The sequence below is a fragment of the Tenebrio molitor genome, chromosome 4, assembly GCF_963966145.1.
Source record: "Tenebrio molitor chromosome 4, icTenMoli1.1, whole genome shotgun sequence".
NCBI lineage: Eukaryota > Metazoa > Arthropoda > Insecta > Coleoptera > Tenebrionidae > Tenebrio > Tenebrio molitor.
The window spans coordinates 7285638-7313101 of NC_091049.1; the positions used below are offsets into that span (position 1 = coordinate 7285638).

General features: G+C 32.9%; 1 protein-coding gene and 4 long non-coding RNA genes across 17 annotated transcripts in view; 2 read left to right on the forward strand and 3 right to left on the reverse strand.

The window, feature by feature from the left end:
- LOC138128453 (uncharacterized) overlaps window positions 1-3862 on the reverse strand; it is a 131200-nt gene extending 127338 nt beyond the window's left edge. The window contains exon 1 of the long non-coding RNA XR_011158664.1: window positions 3744-3862. This is a non-coding gene — a long non-coding RNA (uncharacterized lncRNA). The remainder of the gene's footprint in view (window positions 1-3743) is intronic.
- Window positions 1-27464, forward strand: part of LOC138128425 (uncharacterized protein in vnfD 5'region-like) — a 187508-nt gene that overhangs the window by 91630 nt on the left and 68414 nt on the right. The window contains exons 1-4 of one of the 13 annotated variants that reach the window (XR_011158647.1): window positions 9092-9645; window positions 10128-10202; window positions 23082-23337; window positions 23562-24886. The exons of 2 other annotated variants lie outside the window; for them this stretch is intronic. Coding sequence is in view for 3 of the 11 variants with exons in the window: in XM_069044650.1 (XP_068900751.1) it covers window positions 10131-10202 (72 nt within the window). In the remaining 8 variants the exon portion in view is untranslated. 10 more of the 13 variants (XR_011158648.1, XR_011158646.1, XM_069044650.1 and 7 more) reach the window with 10 other exon arrangements.
- LOC138128486 (uncharacterized) lies at window positions 3854-5258 on the forward strand. The gene is made up of 2 exons (XR_011158707.1): window positions 3854-4146; window positions 4205-5258. It is a non-coding gene; the product is annotated as an uncharacterized lncRNA (long non-coding RNA).
- LOC138128473 (uncharacterized) lies at window positions 7109-7643 on the reverse strand. The gene is made up of 2 exons (XR_011158692.1): window positions 7382-7643; window positions 7109-7302 (listed from the first exon to the last, which is right to left on the reverse strand). It is a non-coding gene; the product is annotated as an uncharacterized lncRNA (long non-coding RNA).
- LOC138128460 (uncharacterized) lies at window positions 8070-9073 on the reverse strand. Its single transcript, XR_011158677.1, has 4 exons — window positions 8783-9073; window positions 8612-8725; window positions 8315-8554; window positions 8070-8251 (listed from the first exon to the last, which is right to left on the reverse strand). It is a non-coding gene; the product is annotated as an uncharacterized lncRNA (long non-coding RNA).

Consider the following 27464-nt stretch of genomic DNA (forward strand, 5'->3'; position numbering starts at 1 on the left):
ATAGTTGAATTAATCATGATTATGACGACTCAAAACTTGAGTTGCATAGGACATCTTTTGGATCTTATCTGCATGTCCGTAATTTTGTGGAGGGATCTTAATTCTTCGTTTACTTCCCAAACCAAATCTTTTGTTATCCGATAATTTCTAATTCCTTTAATAAGATGAGGTGTATCAAATAATGGTGTAATCTCTTGGTCTTGAAGTATTATTTTTCTTTCAATTTGTTGATTGTTTTCTATATAAATTTTGCTTGATTCTCTCAACAACAAATTTAGCAATCTTAGCAGCGGTACTACATTGTTTGTGAACGTGACACAGGCTCATTTTGAATTACAAGATAGTGACATAAAGATTGACACTGCTTTGACTGATTTTTAGATTATTGAGATTACTTTGATTTTAAATTTTTGACTTTTTAAAACATTTGCACCCTCTTGTGTGGTGAGGGTGCGCTAAACGATTTTCCAAAAATTTATTAGGGACTTTTCATTCTATAGTATTTTATTTTCTCTATGGTTCCGTTCATACACAAAATAAACTATATAGAACGCAAACTCCCTATTAAATTTTTGGTTCTTGAAAAATGCGCCATCTGTTGGCTTGTGGACGGTACTTCCTTGGCCTGCTAGATTTTAGAATGTGCATATTATGATTTATATTGGGTGGTATTTAACTGTTTACCAAATTTACCAAATTTATTCATACAAAAAAATACTTTCGTTTCCCAAAAATACTAAATGCTCACCAAAATTAAGACCATACATAATCCTAGAGCGATAACCAGATATTGACATCCTGCTAGTTTCTTATATTATTTGCTACTAAAAATAATTTTTGTTGCCTAAAAATGCTATATGTTCACCAAATTGTATTCCATATTTAATTCTGAAATGATAACCAGATAATTTTAATTTTTGTTAGTGTATTCATGCAGTAAAAAAAACTCTTTGTCTTACAAAAATACTAAATGTTTACTATATTTTATACTACAGGTGTTTTCGAAGTTGAGGTGTTCCTTTTAACATGTGATAGTATGCGTTGTTCTAAAGAATTTTAGCCAAAATCACCTTAGTAAAATGTGTACGGCAATGAAGATACAATAAGTTAATTTTTTTGAAATTTTTGAAACCGGTCCTGCTCAAATTTGCGCTGATTTGATCAAATGAGCATGGACGTTAATCAAAACTACTGTCAGAGTTGTCATCTAATTATTCGAAATGGCTTTATTATTAGGAAAATAATGAGCTCACAGATATGTTGCAAATGCATGGGCAATGTTATCACGTTATCAGAATGCATCTGCAGCGTCCAGAGAGCGATTTCCGGAAAGACACCATTCTGGGCCAGGTTAGTTATTAATCTAGTACAGCGGAGAAATGGACAGGACCGGACTTAAAATTTTAGAAAACAATAAAAATATACAATCGATTATCTCCGTTAATACAAACATTTTACTAAGAAGATTTAGGCTAAAATTTTTAAGAATAATGTGTAGTACCTCGTGTTACAAGGAACGCGTCAACTTCGAGAACACCCTGTATATTCAATTTCAAATGGATACTCAGATTTAGACTTCTTATTAGCCTCTCATACAGAGTGTCTCATAATTAAAGCATTCCGACTCCAAAGCGTTGCAGAGAGTATGCCGTGAAGCAAGTAAGAACTTGTTGAAAAAAGTTTTGAATAATTCTTAAGATGATAAAACCCTTCTAACTTTGTTCAATACAGCAACCGCATTCCCTACCTTATAATTTTCAGATCAAAGCGTTGCTCTTTTTGAACAAAAATTGCAAAAATTAAATATTATTTTACTCCGCGATAACGCTACTTTTCTAAGACAATATTTTGCATCATTATTTTCTCACGATAAATAAAATAAACGCCAAATATTCCTAATTTCTATTTGAAGAAAATTTGATGCAAACTCTACACCTTCAGTATTTTTGTAAGGAGGGGTCGCCTGAATTTTATATTGTATATCAATTGTAAGAAGAATCTACGTTTTATTAGGTCTCCTCACAATAAGGACATAGAATGCAAAAGAATTTCGCAATCGAGTATCAGCAAACGTTTTTTCGAAAACTGCACAGCTCCACATTAGCGGAAAGTCAAACATTTTTTTGTCTACAATTATCTTGATATTTTAAATTTGGAATACTCTGACCAACTAATAATGATAGCAACCGTCAAACAAACGATGTAACTTCTAATTTCTAATTTTGTAAGGTTTGGTTACGATTTTAGGAGAATTACTGGTGTTTAATAAAAGAAAGAAGAAAAAACAAAAATGAGTTCCGAAATTGATGAAGATGATCTGCCTTTGGATGTATTAGAAACGGCACGAAATACAGTTTCTAGTCTTATCCCGGAAAAGCCTTCTAGACAATATGAATCTGCTTAGAAGGATTTCATGAATTGGTGTGGCTCTAAGAAATTAAAGAACGTGTCTGAAAGTGTGATACTGGCCTATTTGGAATATAAAACTAAGATTTTGGGAAATAGTGACCTCTTCTTTAATCAAAAATTGCTGAACGTAATAGTTATTTATGTATTAAGGGCGTAATGAAGGCGTTTGTGGCCCGCGGCGTGACATTGGGGCCCGAGACGTCAGTCGAGGGCCATAACACGGTAAGGGCCACAAACGCCAATTATGCCCGTGGTACATACAAAATTTTATGTCCCGTCGAAGTTTTGAATTTTATAATAATTTATGTAGATTCAATTTTAAAATAACGACACAAAAATCAGGAAGGTGGAATAAGCCAGTTATTGTTGTTACTGTAGTAACGGCATAAACAAGGGCCATAAAAACGTTTACAGCCCGGGGCTATAATATACTGAATTACGCCCTAAAAACTAGTCCATAAGTAGGCAAAATTCGCCCGATCGGACATAAAAGTCTTTTTTGTTCTAGATTGTATAGTCCAGACAAAATAAATGTGAATCCTGACTTTATTAAGTCAAATTATTTAACATGTTCAAATCAAAATGTAAAGAAAACAATAACAAAGATTTATGATGGGAAACAGATGGTTATCCACCACCAAAGTTGCAGGTAGAATTTCGAAAACTCGCTGTATTTATATACCTGCCCCTTTTCGAGAACGAACTACATACCATAAATCTTTATTATCGTTATCAGGTTATTAAATAATTTGACTTAATAAAGTCAGGATTCACATTTATTTTGTCCAGTGAACAAAAAACAGTCACTTTGACAACCGATTTAGGTCATAAAATGTCAACATTTTTTATCAGTTTTCGAAAAAGTAGTTTTTTTGAGCAAGTGCTTAATATAAATGGATAGCGTGAATATTTATATTTGCAGTAAAGGCCCGTAACGTGAGCGTTCCACATTTGGTGAACATTTAGTAAAATCGGTAAACATATAGCATTTAGAATGCAAGCAACAGTAAAACAATAGGAAACATTGCTATTTTGGTGACGCTGTTCCCATTTTCCAAAGTATCATTATTTAGTGTCCACTAAGAATTTTTGATGTTAATTTAATTTTTTGGAGGACAGTGCTAGGGGTGTATAATTTAATTTGGTGAACATTATATTAATACCCATTTATATTTATGAATTTTATTTTATTTATTTCCATTATCCTATCACAAAAAAGTTTTTTCATTTAAAATTTTTTATTTTCAATCTTTTCTTATACATTTCAACCGCATTTACAAAATATTTTGTTTTTATACATTAAAGTTCTCGTGTTCTTACCACTTAAAATTAACTTTAGTGATGGATAAATGACCGGTCATTTATTTTTGGTCAAAGTTGACCGGTCCTTGATCGGTCAATTACCAGTCATTATTGGTCAAAAAGTAGGAACTAGTTAAACATCACAAAATGATTCTTTTAATGTCAAGGTTTATTTTAATACCAAATAATGGTTCTTAATTCCATTTTTTATAAGATTTATTGATCGACAAATTATTGTTCTAAAATTGTGTAAGTGAGGTTAAGTTTGAATTGTTTGAAGTTATACATTGTTTTTTCTTTACATATTTGCTTGAATTTGAACTTTTTGTTAATTTAAAACGCTTTAAAACTTTCAACACAACTGTGTGTGTGTGTGTATTTTCAGTTTTTCAGTTTCTTTTAAAATACTTACACATTCGTTTAGAATTTAAAAAAGTAGGTACTGTTACGATTTAAATCGCCGCGCGTTTTTAAATCTTCGCGATTTTTCTAGAATGTTCTAGAATCCATCGCGACGGAAACGTACTCGGACTTCCGCCGAAAAATCTGCGAATAGAGGGGGTGGAAGGTATAAATCGGGGGAACCAGGGACGGAAGGACTTTTCACGACCTTTTGCCGGTGGTGTTGTCAGTGCCTGGGGAGAGTCAAGGGGACAGTGATCGAATGAATTTGCAGGGCCGACGAGACGACGTAGTGGAGTTCACGAGGGCCGTTGGAGACGATTCGTCAAAGTACCACCGCCCACATCGCCAAGCGGATCAAGGATCACTACGGAAGGTTCCAAACCGAACGCTTTTGCGGATCAGGATCTCGTCGAGTCCTGTCAGTCCAGGTCGTCCCCGGACTCACCGGAAGGTGCCGGATCTACCCACCAGCAAGTCCGGAGCAGTGGTGACACCCCATTTTTTTACAGGCCGTAGCTTCTCAAGTTTTCGGTTGTATTTTGTCACTCCGTCGAACTAATTGAGCGTTTGTATTTAACTATAGTCAAATTTCCATTGTCACTCATTATTTCGACGGGTGATTAGTTCTATCAAATTCATTTAAATTATATATCGCGTTTAGGATTTATAATTTGTTCCACTAACTTAAGAAAAAATTTCCTTATCAAGTCCGTCGGGTTTTTATATTCACGAACGATTATCAATCCGTGAGTGACCTCGCCAGGAATTGTGTATCGCCGCTCACCGAACATTTTTTTGTGCGTGGTTCTTCACCGGTCCGTACCGGAGAAAAACATCTTAACTTCAATTTTTTTTTTGGAGCGAAGGAAGACTTGGAGGACCTCTCCGCTTATGCGGGCGGCGTAGCCGAATAGCGACGTTACGTAGGATCAGTCAGCCTTCCTCCTTCGCTAAAGAAGGGAATTTTTTTTACTGTTTCGCCGGTACTCGTTCGTTGAATATCTGGGACCCGGAGGACCCTCCGAAGGGTTAGGGTTATTCAAATTTGTACACGCCATAGGGCTAGTCAGGCTTCGTTGTTTTTCTTTTTCATTATATCATTATTTTCATTGTTTGACATCTGAATAAACGATTAGTTGGAAGATTGTGTATCATTTCCCGTACTCCGGGCTGTTCTCACCAAATTTTCAGCTTCAGTCGGCGTTTCTCGTGGTTCGCATTGTAAACCGAGTCGAAGCCACGACTTGTTCGTTATACCCCTGAACATTCCGGATTTGTAACCGGTAACGGGGTTGCCCAGTTTCGGGAACGTAATTTATAACGTAACAGTACCTAAGTATTTTATAAAAATATATTGTATGTCATGTTAAGAAGACACAAAAACGATTGAAATAGAAAAACCACTTCTTCCTAATAGATAAAAAGCTTAATAATCGTTTTCCACAATGATCTTTATTAAAGTTTTAGATGTTTCTTTGTCATAATTTACTTATTTATTGTCATAATCCATTTCTTCATTGTCAGCAGCTACGTAAATGAAATCAGACAACCCAACATAACCTCATCTCATCAGTCAAACAGTCATCATATCCTATAATCTTCAACATTATAAGCGGGAAATTTAAATTTTAAAAATGACTGGTCAAATTCGTAAAGTCATTGACAATTATTGACCGGTCAAATGGGTCATTGACTAGGTCAATTACCGGACCTTACAACACTAATTAACTTTATTCCCTTAACAAAAGTAAAGTCCATTCATTTTGTATTGAACTTTTCAAGGTCAAATAATTTTATTTTTTGGCTGTGTAATTATGTTTTGTAAATAATGACATGCAGGTAAACACCGTAAACGTTGAATTGAGCATTGCTAAATCACATTATGTTGGTTAGATGCATGTCACTATTTACAAAACATAATTACAGAGCCAAAATTTAAATTATTTGACCTTGAAAAGTTCAATACAAAACGAATGGACTTTATACATATATTGTTAATGTTACTATTTTGTCGACTATTTCAGGTTCAATTTCAAATTTTTGTTCACATTTGAAAGAAAACTTTTTAATATCAATATCTACTCTGAAAAATTTACAGTGGTCAGCATGAAGATCGAATATAGTACTGGTAGAAGAGTTGGATATCGCGTTTTCTTCAACACCATGTCTTGTAGATTTGTTCCAAGATTGGGATCGGGAATGGGAATTTCGGATGTAGAAATTTCTGGAATCTTTAAAAGTTTGTAATTTGTTTAATATGTGTGATATTTATAGGTATAAAAAAAAAGTTTGTCCAGCGAGAGATTGGGTGACATAAAAATCACTAAATTCTACGCAGAGAAAGTAGTACCTAGTAACACTTTGTGCCCTGAAATTTTGCTGTAATTAATAAAGTACCTTAACGAATAAGAGACAAAATGAATGAAAAATATTACAGTTGAAGTATTTTACACGAAGACGTGTACCTACTCTTGATACATAACTACTTGCGTCAAGAATATTTAAAAGTAAAACCTCAACCAACAAGATCGTTTATACGTATAAATGTAAATTAGAATAATTATACATATATACTATTATACATCGAGAGAGGGAAATAATCTATATCAATGTGGAATCAAACGACTTAATTTAGCTGGTCGTGAAATATCTACGAAATTGTTGTGTTCTTTTGAACAATATTATTATAATTAAAAATTTAAATTAAAATTTAAAATATTATGTTCATACCTTTGCATCAGTCTGGATATTGTTCGTGATATCACTAAAGGGATTCATGTTTAAAAATAGGAATGTCACTTAAAAAAGGCACTCGGAGGTAAACAATAGGGAACTTATTGAACAGAAACAAACTAAAACAACAAACTAACTAATCTTAAAGACTAAGAAAGTTTAAACACCACAAAAAAAAACAGTTAAGCAGGAAACAACGAACAAAACACACACTACTCAGGGGGTTAACAATACAGAATGTCAGAGTAAAAAAAGAAAATAGGAACTGAATGAAGATTTATTGTCCTTTCGTAACTTAAACATCCAACTCTGGAACTATGAGTGGTACCCTTCGAGGTTGGTCATCGAATGACGCCTTGCGTCCCGGTCTCCTGTTCCGCGTTTTCCTCAGTTATCGGGCGTCACGTAGTGCCTGGTTTTATACGCGAGCCGTCATCGATAAACATGGAAATGCTGACAAGAACTTAGTCAATACAAACGAACAAACTAACTTATCCCAGATAATTAAGAAGTTTTAAACACAACAAAATACCTCACTTGAAGACGAAAGAGCAAATAAGCCACACACGGTGTTGACGATTCAAAATGACAGCGGCAACGACAACAGCTGAAATTTGACAATTTGCTGTGACAGCATAAATTGGCGTAGGATTACAATGCCCGCGAAATTATTTCAAAGGTACCACCACAATAATTAATTTTATTAAATTTTTTTGTATTGTATTCTAGTGGATTTTGTAGTGTTGGGTTACAAGCCTACAATTTAAACTCTCCCAATCTCTCGCTGGACGGAGTTTACCATTAGGCAGGAGCAAACTAAAGTCTATTTTTTCCTGGTAGGCGCGTGCGTGCGCATCTCCGAAAGGTAGAATCACATAGCTAAGATTTTTAGCAGGATGCAGGAATTGTTAGTATTTTTGGTTGCATATTATTTAGGGGGATCAGTATTTGTGGTTGCAGATTAAAACTCATGTTTATGATTTAATTTTTGTATAATTTGTAAAATGTAAACAAAAAAGTTTATGAATCAACTCGTGGAAAAATTGATAACAAATATTATATGTACAACATTTTTTTATTTTATACTCACAGGAGTTAAATTGGGTACAAAACAACTTGATACTTTTGGATTCAATCGTTAATTAAAAAAAAAAAATAAAATAAAATAATCAACAATAATCACCTAAAAAAAATTACAGTGACATCGACAATAATTGTCAGTTCACATGAAAGCGGCAAAAATTTCATAACATGGACAAGGCCTGCTTCGACTACAATCATTTCTAATAACCAGAAAAGGTCTCCCTTCTTGGCGTATTTTTTTTATTTCCCGTAAATATCTTCTTCGCCAAGATATGTCTTCTCTTTCTATTAACAGGCTTTTTCTGTTTCGTTATTTGTGCTATTTGAAATAAACATAGATTTCAATGTTTTATAGTTAATTGAAAACAATGTATGTACTTACTTGAATTTTAATTCGTGTAAAACATTATAAAGCTTAGAACGACTGATGTTTGGAATTTCTTCATTGTTTTGCACTTCCCTGTACACAGCATCAATTGTAGGAATTCTGTTTGCAGAGAAAAATGAGTGCACTGTTTTTCGAATGAGATATTTTTGATGTTCATCCATTTCCTATCAGGTTTCTTCAGTGCCTGTAATTGCCCACACTTCTTTTCTTCCGCCAAGTATCATTGTGTTGAACCTTCAACACAAAGTAATTAAGCTGTGATACAACAAAAAAAACCTCAGAAATCAATACCAGTATAATCTGCAGTTTTTTCCATTTGAGCCGTCTTGGTTAACTCGGCAAAATTCTTGGAGATCCCACGAAATACTTAAACGATCATTTCTTTCTCGGCTTGTGAGAAATTTGCTATAAATATGCATTAATAAAAAACTGTTACTTGATGTTAGCATAAATCCAACTTACGCCGTTTGGTGATCGAAATTAAGACATCTTGTTGACATATAAAAACTTCTTAACCTCTAAGAACTAAGAACTGTTTTTTTAATAAATAAACGGACACAACACAAAATACGCACAAAACACGAAAGGAAAACTAAGACACGATGAAACAAAAATGGCAGCTTGGACCTGATTGACAGTACAGAACACTGTAATATTGCACATTTCTCTAGTGTAAGTAGAAAAATAAAGTAACCAATAGGAAAGTCGCATTTCGTTGCAGGATTTTGTAAATGCGCACGCACGCGCCTACCAGGAAAAAATAGACTATAGACAAGTACAGCATTATTTAGAAGTGTGTTAATTGGTGCCACAGTCGGATTTTTCAAAATGTAATTCACAAACCGTGTGGTTATTATACACTTTCACTCCACACTCCATCAGATAATAAATTGTCTTCCACTTCAGCTACTCTTTAAAGCAGTTCCCATATATTCAATGAATTTGGAAGTCTATGGCACGTAGTGCTAACAGACCTGTAACACTTTTTAATGCTGTAACGCTTCATGGTAAATTCACATTCAATTCAAGTCAATTGACAATTAAATTGATTGACATTTATAATTTTTGTAATGTTATTTGTTTTTTAAAAACCGGGTAATTTGGCAATGTTTGGCAGCAACAACTTCAGCGTCCTCTTCCGGCCTGCGGACGGTGCGCACAAGCCAAGACGCAAACCCAGGACACAATTAATACACCAACTTTGCGTTCTATATATACTTTATTTTGTCTATGGTTCCGTTTTCCGTTGCGTTGACAGTTGACGCACGCGTTGGCTTGTGTCGTTATCAATTTATTGGTGTGTTAAATCAAATTGTTTTTAGGGGGTAAGTAATATGTCTTGATATTAATTAAATGTTATAAGTAAAATATAATTCGTCTGCTTTCCGTTCATTTTCAACGGTTTTGTCGAAAATTAAAGTAAATGAAATAACGCAGACGACGGAAATAACTGAACAGCCACGTGGTACATTGTTATCGTTTTCCAATGTCTTAAAAGAAAAACGTTGCTTTCACGTCCAAAACAATAGTAACTAATAGAATAATTATGTTTATTAGGTATACTATTACTGTCAAGTTGTAACATGTGTTGAATTGAACCTAAAATTAATTATAGGTTAGGCAATTTTCTGAATTTATGTTTTTGTAATAGTTATTTATGGTATAAGTGGGTTATTTAAGATATTACCCACGAGAGGTATTTGTAACCTACGAGGGCTTGCCCGAGTAGGTTATTACCTCGAGTGGGTAGTACTTAATAACCCACGTATGCCATACAACGTTTTATCCAATATTCCAAAATTTTTAGATAATGACATTATTGATGAAATTCTGCTCCCGATGGGTTATGGACGCAGTGGCGGCTCGTGCCTTGATTAGTAAGGTAGGCGACAAAATATTATAAAATCTAGGTATAAACTAAGTACTTATAATCTATTGGTGATAAATAGAGAACGGAATAAGATGTATTTTCTTTCGTTGCTTTTTTGACTTATTTTTCCGGCAAGGTAAATTTCCACACCACCCTAAGTTTGAGGTATTACCGCGGCGCGTTATCATTTTTTTTAGTGAGTGATTCGCCAATAGCCCTATTCTCACTTAATAACTAAAATAAATTCTTGAAAACTTAAAATTATTTAAAAATTCTATTAAACAAAATACTTATACGAATAAAAAACAGTAAATAAAAAAAAATTTGGAAAACTTAAAATTATTTAAAAATTCTATTAAACAAAATACTTATACGAATAAAAAACAGTAAATAAAATAATAAAAAATAAAATAATAACAAATCTCCTGTTTAAAGATGTCAGTCGACAGATTATTTTTTATATATTAAGTTAATGCGCCTGTCTTTACTTGTAGAGAAAATTTGAATTATGTCATCATAAAAAGTTTCATTTTTGTAAAGCTCGCAGAGTAGTTCTTTTTCAATTGAAAGTAAAGAAAGTGAAGTGAGTCATGGAATTTCTGCTGTAACTTTTTATTCTCTTTAGGCAAGAAAAATTTCGCTCAACACTAGCTGTAGTAGCTGGAATCGTAGCGATCAAAACAAATAACTTATAGGCTTCAGAAAATATTTCGATTAGTTCATTTTGAGTAAATGATTGCAATATCTCTACAACCTTTAAATTTTCAAATTGTGTATCGTTATAAATTACACTTAACTCGTTAATTAATTTCTGTTTGTCAAATATAGAGGAGTACTGTGTAAACAAAATATTTATTAAATGATGAGGAAAATTATTTGCAAAACTTTGAAATTTGGAACTATCAGCCAGAGCAAAATATTTTAAGTCTGCCAAGTCTTTGAAACGAACTTCTATTTGCACTATAATATTATCAAGAATTTCAAAATATAGCGCTTTACATACAGTGGTCTGGTCCATATTGTTATTGGATACTTTCATTCTCTTAGGTGGGTTCTGTTCTATAACTGATGATAATTTGGACTGTGCTTTTTGATAAAAAACAATAAAATTTTCCTCATTTCTTAATTTTTTAATTCTCATTAAAGCATTTTCGATTTCTTGTTGGCAATAATTTATATCTAAGCATTTACGTTGTAAAATAGAAAAAAACACATCAGTAATGTTGAAAATTTCATTATAGACACCGGTAAGAAAAGCAAATTCAAAATTTTGAAAATGTTTTAAATAGCCTCGGGCACCATTTATTGATTCTGCTCCAGAACTTTGATCATCAAATATTCGTGAAAATACGCTTATTAAATTATTCCACTCTGAATCAACGATATGTATTATTTTTGACCTTGAAGCCCACCGAGTTTCACAACTTTTCGGAATTCTCTTGCCAATAACTGAATCCAAAACAAATGTTCGTTTAGCAGACTGGTTGAAGAAGGCAGGAATAGATGTTAAGGTGGCGAAAAATATACGACAATTTCGAATGCATTTTGAACCGTTCTGCAATACTAAATTCAAACGATGAGCACAGCAATGAGTAAAAAGTGCTTTCGGAGCATCACCTTTAATTTTCATTTGTAACCCGTTCAAAGATCCAGCCAGAACACTTGCCCCATCGTAACACTGGGCCACCAATTTGCTCTTAAATTCATATGGCGCCACAACATTTGTAATAAGAGTATATAGAGCATCGGCAGTTCTGTCTTCACTGACATCAAAAAATCCTAAAAACCTCTCCTTTATTTGACTTAGTTTGTTCACAAACCGTATGGACAGCGCGCATTGAGATTTTTCGAGAATATCCGTTGAATATCAAAATCAGCAACACATTCTATCAAATCGTTCTGAATAGTCTTTGATAACCCAGTGAAAACACCCCCAATTTTTTTAATGTGTGCTTGAATTTCAGAGTCACGTTTAATTAGAAGATTGAATATTTCTTTAAAATTGCCAGTGTTGACGAATTATTGGATTCATCTCGACCGCGAAATGCAAGTTCTTGCTTTGCCAAAGTAACGGTTACGTCAATCAAATATGTCAACAAAATTCGATTTTTCCTTACCTCTTCATTATATAATTTAATAGATAAAGCACCATGCGCTTCTAATGCATCCCCAATTGTGGGAGCATTTTTTTCGAGGCGTTTTAAACTTAAACAGTTCTGCAAATGGTCTTTAGATGCCTCGTGTTTTTTTACAGCAGCCGATAAATTTTTTAAATCTGAATATCCTCGCGAAACCCAAATATTCTGTCTCAAATTTGTCAAAAGTAAACATGGCCAACAAAATAACTTATTTTTAAAAATGCTGGCACATAACCACTTATGGCTTGTATACCACGTATATTTAAATGACCGCGAAAATGATTGACCATGTTTTTTATCACTAGATAAAATTGAAATGTTTGGCACGGGACGGCCCAATGAAACAATTTCAAAACGTTCCTCATTCCGGCGCTGCGAAAAAGGTTTTTCCATAAGGCTGCAGACAATATCGTGTGGTACATCCATCTCTAATAAAACTTTAACTTATCCAAGGATAGAAAAAAAATACCTATTACCCTCCTGCCTCCTGAATTCCTGCCTTGCACCCACTCACTTAACTACACAACGAAGTCAAAACAATGGGCATTTCCTTAGCGACACTGGACTGAACACCAATCCCCCTACCTCACGCCCCGCGAATACGGAAAAAATCATTCGTCGATCCGATAAATCCTAAAGGCAGCCGAAGCTCGTGCCTGCTTGAGTCGAATAATATGCGAAATTTAACGCAGAAGCGAGACATTTTTCTATATGGATAGGGTAGAGCGAGCGAGATAATGCGCTATGGTTGACTCGTTTTTCAGGCGTAAATTAAATGTCGCCTGGGTTCTCGTTCTGGATTGTGGAATTATAATTATGGTAGGTGTAAATTTTTTTATTCCGACGCATATCTTTCCTATGCTTAATAGAGTAAAAAGACTTGAATAAATATATATTGATATATTTTTTAAATATGTATATGTAATTACCCATAAAAAAATTTAATTTGATTCGGACGGCGGGTAGGCGGCGCCTACCTTGCCTACCCTGGCGAGCCGCCACTGTATGGACGTTAATAACCCACGGTGCTAATGGCAACGTGGGTTAAAACAACAGACTAGTTATAGCCCAGTTTACTCAATTAAAACTAACTAGTAAAACACGATATTACTATTGAATGTTGGATAAAGGTTTTTTAATATCTCAGAGGAAATATCAACTTAAAGCTGACTCGTACTGTAAGTTGTTTCCGTTAGTTTGCTAGTTTCATAATCCAGAAAAGTTGTCCAAATCACACAACACTTGGCTGCAGCTATTTTTTATACTTAGAAGTAAGAGAATAATCTCATTTATCGGAAAAAGGGCATAACCCATATTCAATTTATAAAATAGTTTATAATCTATTCCATCTTTAAAAAAACGATAGGTTGCCATGCTTTAATTTTGTTAAATTGGCAGTACTGAGGAAAGTAGTAGTTATATTTCATTTCATTTTGGTTGTGAACCTTTTTTCACTAAATTTGAAATGCTATGTTGCAAGATGATTCTAAAACAAAAAGATATCAATAAATGTCATTTTGACGTTTTTCTAATGTATTTTAAATTAAACAACACAAACTAATAATTTGAAGAGTTTACTACAAGTGCATAATGTCAAAAGTTGTGTCTTTCGAGACAACGTAGTGTGTTGAAGTGCTACACACATTTTAAACGAGATAGGCCCGATCTAACGATGCGATTTTTAATAGAGTGATGGACATCTTTAATGTGAGAACAATGAATTTGTATTCGATTAAATCCTAAACTGTATTTACAGGTGGGAAGATCTGTTATATATTGCATAATTACAAAAAAGAGTCTGGCGGATACTAAGACTACAAAAAGAGGAAAATCAGAAAAGTGGAATGATTTTTTTAAAAGAGATCTGACCGAAATTATTCGTGCGCTAAACAAGCAAAAACGAGTTTTTTTCTTTAGACACTCTACTGGAAACAGCGAAGAATTTATTAGAATTTACAGGGGACCGAACTACTTTATACTTTTGTATAAAGTATTAAAATCAATAGGGTTTTTAAACACAAAATTGTTAATAATAGAAAAGTTCTTTGTGAACAAAAACACGTCAAAATTTCAAAGCTACAGTTGAAGCTACAGCTACAGTAGAAGATGATTCGGAATCTAATGATGAAGATGAAATAGTGAAGGAGGTTAAAGTTTAGATGTCTTTTGAAAAAAGTGATTCCATTTTGGAGAAAAACTTATCCGTTTTCTGCTTGTTAAACTAAAGAAAGCGTTCTTGAAACTCATTCAATGACTAAAGCCTCCACCAGATGTGTACTTTTTGATTTTTTTTTTTCAATTGCTATTTTTAATAAAAAATGCTTGGTTCTTTATTAATTTCTTTTAACACAGTTTTGCAAAATAGCGGAACATAAGTATGGCAACACTGTGACTTCAAAATTTTCAAAATTCCTAACCAAACTTTTATTCAGATATACAGGATGAAATCTGTCAGATTGTCATGGCCAAGCATCGTTTTTTTAAAGTTGGAATACATTATATTATTCGACTTCGCACTTGTCATCTAGTAATTACTCACTAGATTTCTAGAAGAAATTACACTGGTATACCGGGTGATTCAGTTTGGTATTCGCGGCCCTATATCTTTTTTGTTTTAAGAAAAAAGTATAGCAAACCATATATATTTGTAAATCGCTTGTAAAACTACAATAGATGATGTTGTCAAATCTTCTCTAGGATGACATATGTCAAAGTTAAGACAGTCAACTTTTTTTTTAAATAGTACACTATACATTTCTTAGCCTATTCTTGTAAAGCTTTTTTTTCTACATTTGAATGTGTAAAAAAAGTTGACACTTACATCAGAAAAAAATCGAGAAAAATAATAAAATATGATTTAATTTATTCGAAAGCGTTATTTTCTAAAAAGAGCTAGTAAGCCAAACATTTGTAAATTCGCATTATGTTGGTTCCCTGCATGTCACTATTTACAAGACAACCACGTAGCCAAAAAATAAAATGATTTGACCTTGTTTGTTTTCAAGCCTCGGGTGCGCCTCGGCCAGAAAACTGAGACTCGGACGAAATATCAAATCCATACTGAATTTACTATGCTAAATTCGCGTTCTGTTGGTTCCCTGCATCTCACTATTTTAAGAATTACATAGCCAAAAAATAAAATTATTTGACATCCTGAATTTACTTTATTCGAATATTATAATTTACACTTATTCGAATTTTACATAGTCAGCTATTCAAATATTCGAATAATTCGAATACGATTCCCAAGACTCATTATGACTGTCATTCATGCACTATCAAAATTCCGGAGAGTCCGAGTAGAGTCCCAAAATTTCTAATCCTTCATAATGATGTCCGAGTAGAGTCCGAGAGATGGTCGAATAGAGTCCGAAACCGATCAACTCAGGTAGACGTAACAGGAATGAAAATTACAAAACTATTTGAGACTGGAAACAGATTTCCCCCCTAAACTGATATTTAATTGGTCATGACTCAGGGGTTTAATACTGGCTTATCAGTTACCACCCATACCGCCCGAGTTCGATTCCCGGTTAAATCATCAGGTTTTGGTTTTTTCAAATCACTTCCATCTTTCGGAGGAGATGTAAAGCTGTCGGTCCCGGCTACTTATTTTAGTAGTGGTCGTTAGGTTATGTTAGAGGCGCTTGCGCGACCTGACAACTTCTAGCACTTGGCCTTAGCCAGAATTTATTTATTTATTGATATTTTACTATTTTCAAAGCGGTATAGTCAGGAAGAAGTTAGGTTTTGAAGCCAGATGTTATATCATAGTTAGTTATTTAAATGTAGGTTATAACATAACTATTTATTTAAATGTAGGTACTTTAATAATTGACGCTATTAATGTCAAAATTCAATTGTCTCCATGGCTAACTAGCTCTTTTTAGAAAATAACACTTTCGAATAAATTAAATCATATTTTTTTTTCTCGATTTTTTCCTATTGCAAGTGTCAACTTTTTTTACACATTCAAATGTAGAAAAAAAAGCTTTACAAGAATAGACTAAGAAATGTATAAGGTACTATTTAAAAAAAAATAGTTGACTGTCTTAACTTTGACAAATGTCATCGTAGAGAAGATTTGACAACATCATCTATTGTAATTTCATAAGCGATTTACAAATATGTATGGTTTGTTATACTTCTTTCTTAAAATAAAAAAGATATAGGGCCGCGAATACCAATCTGAATCACCCGGTATATGTGATTATCATAGCCACACAAAACATACTCAGCTTATTTCATAAAACTATTTCAGATTACCAATTTATTAAACTCAACTTAACAGTAAAGTTAACAGTATTTTGACAGTATAAGTAGCTAGGATAGAAAATAAATCTCTCACAGTTAGTTGTATTCTAAAAAATTAATAGATACATATGTATAATAGCTCCAAAAATTAAAAAACCACCACCTGTTGAATTATGTTGGTGAAAACAAAAAAATCCCCAAAAATTATTTAATGGTTTAGGTTGGTATTGACTGTGTGCATCATTTGTATTTGCAAATTTTATAGTCCAGTGTTTCTCAAATTAAATAATTTTTTTCTTAAATTATTTTGTAAACTCAAACCAGACAAATCAAATGAAATCATAATTCATTTTACCTTCTTTTTTTGAAGTGATATATTTGTCACTAGAAAAATTACTAAACAGTGTTGTCGGTTAAATTTTCATGCTGTGATGCCGCTTGTGTGTTTTTTTTTTAATTTTTGGAGCCATAATAAATAGTGTAATTAATTTAGAGTTTCAATCACAGAACTAATAATGACAAGTTTGTAATAACGTTATTTAAAAATAATTTGCCAAATAGCTCTGTTGGTGATTTTATACAAAAAAGTTGATTTTTTTTTAAGGACAATTTGTTTTGCTTAGGGTATCAACGAGCTCTCTGTTTACGTTGTCATCATCGATTAAATTACTATCGTAAAAACATCTCTTTACCACAATTGGATTTATGCGGACTAAAAATATTGTTTATTACCGATTCTTTGCTATAAAACTACACTGACCACCAAAATTAACGCATCACTTGTATTTTTACGGTTTTTTTGAAAAGTTTTACTTTAAAGCAAAAAATTGTTATACACACTGAAAATAGAGGAAAAACATAGATCATTCTACAAGAGTAAATTAAATTTCCAGCCACTGTGTACAAAAATGAGCAAAAATATGGTTTTTGCTCAATTTTTAAATTTACTCGAAAATAATTTTTTAGTAACAGTTGAAAAATTGAATCAGTATAGGCATTGCCATCTCGAACTCCAGGCCTTAAGCCAGACAGCGTGTGACGTCACGAGGAAGGCCAAACGTCAAAATTTGACATTTGTTTACATTTTCAGAAAGTATCAAATACGGTGTTTTAATCATTCTTATGGAAAATTGTGAGATAAGCAAAAGCTTGGTGGCAAGTGTATATAATAGTTTCAGTTGATACCAGGGTATTTACTGTTCATCGAACGTCGCAAGAGACGTTGAAACCTGGGAAGTATTTTTATACCCTATCAACATTTTCGTGATTACAAGTCGTTGTAAGGGCAATTTAGTTGAAACTATATTTGCTACACATATAATTAAGATGTATGAAGCATTTGTTGTGATTTGGTGTTATTTAAATGATTCACAAAGTAAAAATCACGAAAAAACAATAAATACACAAACTTAACCTCACTTGTAAATGACAATTTTCGCGTCATTAATGGCATTTAACTCCACGAGGCAGTAATTGTAAAGCCTAAACACATCGTTCTACTAAAAAAAAAAGAGTTCTAACCAAAATTTTTATTTGGAGGTTTAATGCGTTTTTCGATGAAGCCTTTACTGTGACGTCACGATCAAAAACAATTGCTGCCTTAAGGCTTTGTGTTCTAGATGGCAATGGTATAGGCGAACGAAATGTTCTAAAGTGACCTCTGGCGGAACCTGGTTGAATTACTTTGTGAAGTATACCTCGTGGTTGTTACATGTCTGTTTACTATTTACTAAAGTAAATTCAAGTTGCAAAAAACCACTTTGCCTTTGCAACAGCACTTTTATGGCATTAGTCATTTGAAATTACTTTAAAACTGTACTTATATGGAAAATATTCAATCCAAACTATGATTTTCTGGTCCCTTTGTGCCTTTATTGGGTTCAAAATAGTTATTTATTCTTATCTGACCCAAAACACATTTGCCCGCAAAAACTTATTGAAATAAAACTATAAGTACTGGGTGTTTACCTTTCTTTGTCACGTAGTATATGACAGGACCTGACTGCAATCTAACAAAAAAATATCTTGGCCTGCTGCGTATTTAAAACAATCGTCAACGGCTAATAACTAACAAGTAAATCTATAACCTCAAAAGTTCATTCAATATGAATGTTTAATCTTCCGTAGTTTTTCATTAAATTGGTACCTACATTTTAACAGATTTGGATTAAAAGAAAAAGTTGATAGACATAAAGCATGGATGCTTAAGTTTTCAGGCACAGAGCAAATAAAACCACTCTGGTGACACTTTTTAAGACTCTCGGCCCTTTCCCAACACACTGAGATGAGGATACTGCCTCCAAATAAGAAAAAACATCCTCAAAACTAAGGTACACCATCGTACACAATAACAAAAACAGAAACGAAATAACGTAATGTACTTCTTACGACGGCCATATTTGTCACGATTGCAGCGCCACCATCGGTCATTTGTTTCGCCTATTGACATCAATCTTCATTTACTTTTAACATGGGTGATGTTAGGAACAACTTCGCATTTAAAAAGTCCGTGCGAGTGATTTTGTTAGCTCAGAATTAAGAGAGTCGGAGGACTATAGCATATCACTTTGGTATGAACCAATCTACCGTATTTAAAGTTCTAAGAAGACATAGGGAGACTGGACGGCACACAAGGAGGCGGGGACAAGGCCGAAAACGGATCACAACACCTCACCAGGACCAATACTTAAGGTTAATAAGCATTAGAGAAGGGTTTCTCACTGCTCTCCGACTTCAAGATCGCATGTTAGACAATATGCACTCCGCCTGGGTGAAAATACTGTTAGAAAATGACTAAAGGAGGATCAGATACATCCGAGTCCGAGAAGACCAGCCACTGGATCCAAGTTAACTGCAGCTCTTCGGAGGGCCCGTTTAAACTTTGCATTAGAACATGTCAATTGGGTCGAACAAGATTGGCGCAGAGTTTTGGCCTTCGGTGAATCCAGGTTCTGTCTATACAAGTCTGACGGACAGGTAATAGTGTATAGACGACCTGGTGAGTGATATGCGCAGTGTAATTTCGTTACTAAAGAGAGTTTTGAGGGAGGGTCAATAATGGTATGGATAGGAATATCTTTAGACGTAGCTACAGAGCTGGTGGTTTCAGTTAGACGCACTTTAAATGCACATCGATATAGCACGAACATCTTGGAACCTGTTGTTGTACCTTATGCCCCATTCGTAGGGCAAGACTTCATTTATATGCAAGATAATAGACAGCCACATATTGCAAGGGAATTTCCGACTAATTTAGGACTATTGAAATATCAGTTATGAAGTGGCCAGCACATAATGCCGGGAACCCACTTGCTCCACGCCACGCCACACTAAGCTACACTACGCTACGCGACGGAAATGTGTGCAGAAATTTAACAAAGATTTGAATGCACTGCGTACTCATTTGTTCCATGATATCCGACAACACGCCACACGACGTGGGACGACGTATGCTCGATCCAACCGTCCAGACTTTTTAGTAAGCGTGTTAAAGCGTGTTGTCCCCCCTCCTTGCTTCTTCAGCCCCGCAGTAGAGATTTTCATACAGGAAGTCAAGTTTTACCGCCCGATCGAAAACACCCACTTCTAATCGATTTAAAATTCTCAAAAAATTCAGGAATTATTATGTATCACTGTAGAACATTCTGTAAACATTTCAAATTTTTTAATGAAACGGGTCAATATTTCGTTTTAATTCAATAACCACTACATTAATTTACATAATTTTTCACTAAGAGTACTTTCAAACATTTAGGAAAAATTTGGTGTCATTGAAATCATGAAAACATCATCGGTTTTTGAAATAAATGGAATTTGATATTAAAGTACAAAATGATATCCGTCACAAGACGTAACGTGGCGTGTTCATAGTGTGCCTATTCGTTCGGCAATGCGAACCCACGTCAATCTACGTTGCCTAGCAAGTGGGTTCCCGGCTTAACTCTGACCTCAACTCAATCGAACACTTATGGGATAATATGGAAAAACTGTTACAGGCAATGTAAGGACATCCAAATGACTTCAGTCAGCTAACAAGAGCACTTCTGGATATTTGGCAAAATATAGGCTAAATTCATAACAGAAACCTCATTTTTAACATGCCACTACGTTATTGAGCTACAATTAACGCTAGAGGGGACAATACAAGATTTCGGGAAAATAATCTTTAACTTTCGATGGTTTTTTCGATTTCTCATTTTTACTCGTGATGTTACGTTTTCGAATTTTTGTATTTTTTTACATTTATGTACTCTTTTTTGTAAGAAAATGTGTTGAAAATATTTCCCATGGTTCAGCTGTTATTGTTGTTAACATATTTTTTTAAATATTTCAAAACATTCTTTTAATTAAAAAAATCAAAGTGATGCGTTAATTTTGGAGTTCAGTGTATTATACTTACTATATGGTCTTTGGTTAACTTGGTAATATTTTTGACCCTCTTAATTTCAGATTATCGTTGTTCAATTGTTGAATTTCTTTATTTTTATTTTCAATTTGCTTTATCTGAGTGATTTCTCTATATTTAAATAAAGTCTTTAGTGTATTAAATATAGTGAAAAGCATGCCTTTCAACTGGCCTTTCCTTTAGGAACATTTTCATACCAAAAACATGCATGTTTTAAATTGTTTAAACTTCATAACAAGAAATAGTGTTCAATACCTGAAATTTTCAAGTTATGATTAAAAAAATTTTACACACTTTTATAATAATTATATTTTATATTCTGTAAACAAACAACAAAATAAAAAAACACTTGGGAACAAAAAGTAAACTCATATTCAACATAACAAAAAATAAAGATTCTAAAAAAAAGTAAAAATCAAAATAAATTCTTTAGATTAAAGTAATTAAACACATTTCTCAGTCTTCAAAATTCTCAATAGTGTTATCGTAAATTAAGTATTCAAAAACTTCAGTATCATTCATTGCAATCTTTTTCTCTCCAGAAAGCCCTTCAGCTCGTCCTTCGCTCTGTTCAGTTTCCCCTACTTCAGTAAAATCAACATCTCCAACAGCTACATCTTCATCAACTTCAATAGCGTCAGAATTATCATCTTCAGACAGTTCCACTTCACCATAAATATCTTCATCTCCAACACTGGAATCTTCACCACTAATTTCACTAGCTTTCATTGAACCTTCTTCACTAATTTCACTGGCTTCAGCTTCCAACTCTATCTCTTCATACTCATTCGAAAGTAACTTCAGATTGTGCTTCACAAACACAAGTTTATTTGTTCGTTCAATTGTTAACCGGTTCCTTTTTTTTGTTTTTATATTGGCGAAGGTTTTGAAATTTCTCTCGCAACTAGCTGAAGTGGAAGGAAGACTCAATATACGTGTTGCAACTTTTGTCAACTCTTTAGTATCAAAAAATGCTCTCCACCATGTTAGAGGTTCACTAACTTCTGCAGCATTCCAAATATTGATATTTCCCCAACTTCCAGACTTACTTGTATATTCAGTGATTTCTTGTAAAACTTTATCCACTTTATACTTATGATTAACTGCAAAATCTACTATAAAATTTAACGCGGTTTCATTTTCATCTTCATTTAAATTCAATCCTTTTTCCTTTGGGTCTAGTAAATATGCAGCTAATTGTACTTCATGGTAAAAGAAACTTTTTCTTTCATTGAATATACCGATAGTCTTTTTTTGGTCAGCTTTATTTAAAAATGTTAAAACATTTTCATCTCCATATTCGGTCAAAAACTTCGTTTCAATGCTTTTAAGCAGAGAAAAGATTTTTGACATTGATGGTGTATCTGTTTCTAAAAGTGTTATCATTTTTAACAGAGGTTCAGTCATCTTACAAACTTTTTCTATTATACACCAGAAATTTCCTTCATCTAAGACATATCGCTTTGTTTGCTGATCTATTTGCTTCTTAATTCTTTTGTCCATAACAGTCTGTTGCAAATAATCTTTATTTTTTAAAAGGCTTAAAAGTGATAAAACTGTAGAGCCCCATCGAGTATCCACACTTACTACTAGAGCTGTTTCCTTGTTGTTTTCTTTTAACTGAACTTCTTTCAAAATTTGTCTGGGCAACTGTTTATTTAAAAAAAATTTAATGACGTCTTTTGATTTGGCAGCACATCTTGATAATGTTGTAATTTTTTTAAATAAATCTTTTAATAACAAATTTAATCCATGAGCCATGCATCCATATGTTAATAGATTCGGATATTTGTTTTTTAACTTTGCCCAAGCACTTTTCATGTTATATGCATTGTCTGTGACCACTGCTTCAACTTTCGGAACACCAACTTCTTCAATTACTTCTCCTAGCATTTCTGAAATATATTCTCCAGTGTGAGCTTCTGTCCCACTATCAACAGCACGATAAAACAATGGAATTGGAGTTGCTACCATTATATTCATTATGCCTATCCCATTCACATCGGTCCATCCATCTGTTAATATGGTCAATGATTCTGCCTCTCGAATTTTCTTCAGCACTTTTTTTTGAATTATTTCATATTCCTTTTGTAGATATGGCACTGACAACTCGTACCTAGATGGCAAATGAAAGCACGGACGAATTCTCTTGAAAAACTTTTTCATATGGTCATTTTCTGTCACCGAAAGAGGCAAACCAGCAGCATAAACAGCTCTGGCAAAAAGTCGCTTCAAAATACAACTTTCTTCGTTGTTAATTGAGTCAAAAAAAATCAACAAACGTTGAGATTTCTTTTCTGAATATGATGTGGATGGAGTAATTAAAGTGTCCCTACTACCAGTACTAACTGTAAGTGTCGTTGCAGTACTTAAGTTGAGTAATCCCTCTTTTTCCTATGGTACAATAAATTATAAATTATAATAAGTCATTCTGAATGAGTTTATTATTATATTTCTCTATTTACCACATTAGGCATATTTTCAAATCCAGCCCTTAATTCTTGGGGCGCTTTGGTGCAGGATTTGATATGCAACTGCATCCTCTTGGCATTACTAATAAATCTTTTCTTGCAGTAATTGCAGTCACCATATATGTATCTACCTCTCTGATGCCTCCGAAAGTGGTTCCAAATCAACGGCCTTTGTCGTGGCATAATTTAACACTTTTATACACGAATTAGCATAAAATGGCCAAAGGCGCGAACGCGAATGCGAGACGTTTTATGTACGTTTTAGGTTTAACATTGACTTTTGAGGTTATGTTTTGTAACAAAATAGACAACTTTTAGCGCGAAATATAAATGAGATAATTATCTGCTAAAAACGTTTTTGGCATAGCAGATAAATATCATATTTTTGATTTTTATCATTTTGATAAAAATCCGGACTTCCATCACTAATTAAATATGAATAAAATATTTCTTCTAAAGTAATATAGTATTCTCTAATTTCTTGACCCCTTTTTGTATTAAATCTCATTATTAGGGATTTAAAATTATGAACACACAATGAAATCTATGCTATAGGCTTTGCCATTTCTATTGAAACACCACCTGTTGATTGACAGTTTGGCAACGCTGCAAATATGTTTAGTAATTTTTTGACTATTATTGCCAATCTTGATTTTTGTTGAATGTCATGTCATATTTGACTCAACGCGTCTTTCATTCAATTATAACCCAATAATTATCAAGAATTTATTGTTTTTTCGCGAAAATAGAGCAAAATAGTAAAAAAAAACGAGTCCTTATGGGTGCTGACATGAAGAGAACTCTTATTAAATTATATGATAAACTGCATTTAAGTCAGCCAATGTGGTCAGTCAGAAAAATTTGTGTTGAAATTTCAGAAATCTTTTCCGTAAGTTAAAAAAGGTGTTTTTCTATCATTCTAAAAAGCGTCAGCGTCTTCAGCTTAGAACGTATTTAACATATTTGCTAACAATGTTAACATTTAGGTAGGTATAACATCAAAATTAAATCCCGCACTTTTTATAACACGCCACTTGGCACATGCGCCTTGAGGGGACACCTTAAATTATTGTTCTAAATTGGTTAATTGTAACTTTGATTTTCATCTCTTCAGCTAAACTTTCAGTGCAGTTTTATTTGTTATTAATTATTATAACTCATTTAACTTTAACAGCAGAAAAGTGAGGTTACGTGTAAGTTACGTTCATCCTCTGTGGTTTCACTATAAGAAAAATTCAATAAAAACATTTCAGCAAGTCTAGTTTATTAAAATACTTAATACATTGAAATAAACCAAAATTTTTTTACTTAAACTTTTCCCCAATTCATTCAATTATGTGTTTTGAGTTCCTCAAACTCGTGATTTTTTTTTAATCCTTACAATCTTATCCCACATTGCCCACATACCCCCATAATACCAATTTCTTTTTCCAGATATCTGATATTGTTGTCTACAGAATTATCCAATCACACCTGAGAGGCGAATTCCTTCAAGATTCCAAAACTGGCGCCAATCCTTTGATTTTGTAATTTCCTGGTTCATTGATTAAAATTCTTTGAGTTTCCCTTGGGTTTTACGTTCCACCTTCCAGCAAGGAACACTAACCACGACAGATAACCACGCTAAAAACCACTCACTCGCATTTGCAGTGGTAGGACTCGCAGGCGTAAAATTTTTATATTTCTATGAACATTTATATTAAATTATTATATACATATATGTATTAAGAATGCACGATGCGTCGACGAGATAAATAATTGCTAAATGTGTAGTTAGATCATTGATTTATCAATTTATCATACTTTTTTGACAGTGATTTGCTTTGACGTTTTAGGAACTAGAAAACACCAGAAAATGTCAAAATTTCAAATTTCTCACTACAAGCCGTTTTACAACCAACCGAACCTGTTACACATTGCTAAATGTTAGGAAAAATCCAACAGGTGATGTTTCAATAGAAATGGCAGAGCCTATATATTTAAATTATTTGGGGAAACATTTATATTATCTTTTATTATTATTTTTTTTTAATATGATAATTCATTTTTAATCTTATAATTTATTGTTTGGTATTCTATTTTATAGTTTCCTAAAATTTTTCTTTAAATCGTTCTTAATATCACGTAAGTTCCATATTGTACAAAGCATAAAAGATCATTTGTTATTATTATATTTTTCTTTTCGAATAACGGAAACTATTGGTAAATTATTTAAATACATTGGTAAACCACGTACTCAAATAAATTTTATACTTAGTTATTTTCACTTATAAAATCAAATATGTTTAATGAATTAGGATTAATTTTATATTGCTTTAAAAGATTATATTCGTTAACGTAATTTTCATATCTGTCTGCCAACTCTTCTTCAAATGAAAATAATATTTCCAAACTTTTTTTGCCTTATTGTTATTCATCATTATTGATTCTTTAAAATTTTTAATAGTTAATAATATCCAACGCTTTGAATGAATTGTGCGCGAATCCCCATTTTTTAATATCATTTTGTATATATTCATATAAATTTACTTTTTCATGTTTATAATAATCTATTTCTATTATATCTAAAAATATTTTTCGACTACGTTTTTTCTAATATACAATCCCATAAATTCGTGGACATAGTCCACTCATGAGCCGAAGGCGAATTCTAACAAGTTATTTGTGATTAATATTTCTTTCTTTTTCTGAAAAAGAACCCATGTATACAAAAAATACTACTTCGTCTTGTGAAGGGTCTTTAGACTCGAATATTTAGTATCTGACAAAGCAAGACTGTATCGATTTTCTTTTAAAATCAACACCTACGTCTTCATTTATAACATTTGTTGATTTTTCATAACCCAATATTTCTGCTACATCTATACCTTTAAACCAAGGTTGATTATCATTATCTAATATGAAAAATACAACAAATAATAGTATTTTTCGTATCCCACCTCCACCCGGCGGCAGGCAATTTTGCCGGAGTACATACACTATTACGGATAATACTATCAAGTAATAATGCAGTGCTTATCAACATAATTACCGGCGTCTCGCCTCCACATTTTGACTTTTTTGTGTTTTATGTTCTGTGTCAATGTTAAGGAATTTCCTCACGATGTGACATGAGTATAATAATATACCTTTTTGAATTTCAACCACCGATGTGTTCTGTAAGTCCAAAATTTTTAAATTTTTAAAAAGAGATTGCGGTACTATTCCTGTTGCTGAAATTATACTTAAATGGTAAAATCGAATTTTTTTATAAACACCAAAGATTTCTCATAGCAACGGAGAGTTCTAAATATTTATTAATTTTTGTATTATATGTCTGTGTTATATTGTGTGAATTTGGAACAGCTATATCTAAAAGATATGCTTGCTTTTGTTGTTTATTTAAAATAACTAGAGGTCGCCCAGCGGTCGAAATTCGACCGTTTTCATAAAATTTTTAAGTTTGAACGTTACTGAGGTTTTTTTTTTATTAAAGAGTATACCTCTATAATTATGTCATATAATTTTTTTGAATTTTGTTCTATTACGTCAGCTGCGAGCGTTTACAAATACGTCATTATGTACTAATTTTCGAGTTACATATTTGAAAAATACGAACGATGGGAAAAATGAGGTATAGTTTGGCTACGCCATATTTAAAAAACAATAACACGTTTTTTGACATTTCCTTGGGTTTTTTTTAATTTGCCTATTTTTTCAAATTATATAAAATTGAAATAAAAAATTAATACTTACAAAAAATGAAAAATAAAATAAAGAACACGTGTTTCGTATTTTTTATACCTATATTTTTTATTGAAACAAAAAAACCTGGCGGTTAAAAAATAAAATGTTGTCCATTGAACTTAAATATTCTCGTGTCAAAAATGGATTACTCCCTAGGATTTAGGGATATTCATTACTAGGTTGCCATAAATTTGGTTAGGTTGGAGGCTATGTGGTTTCTGGCGACAAACAAAAGATATCCCAAAAATGTAACAGCAAATTAATTGTAACAGTTGCAAAT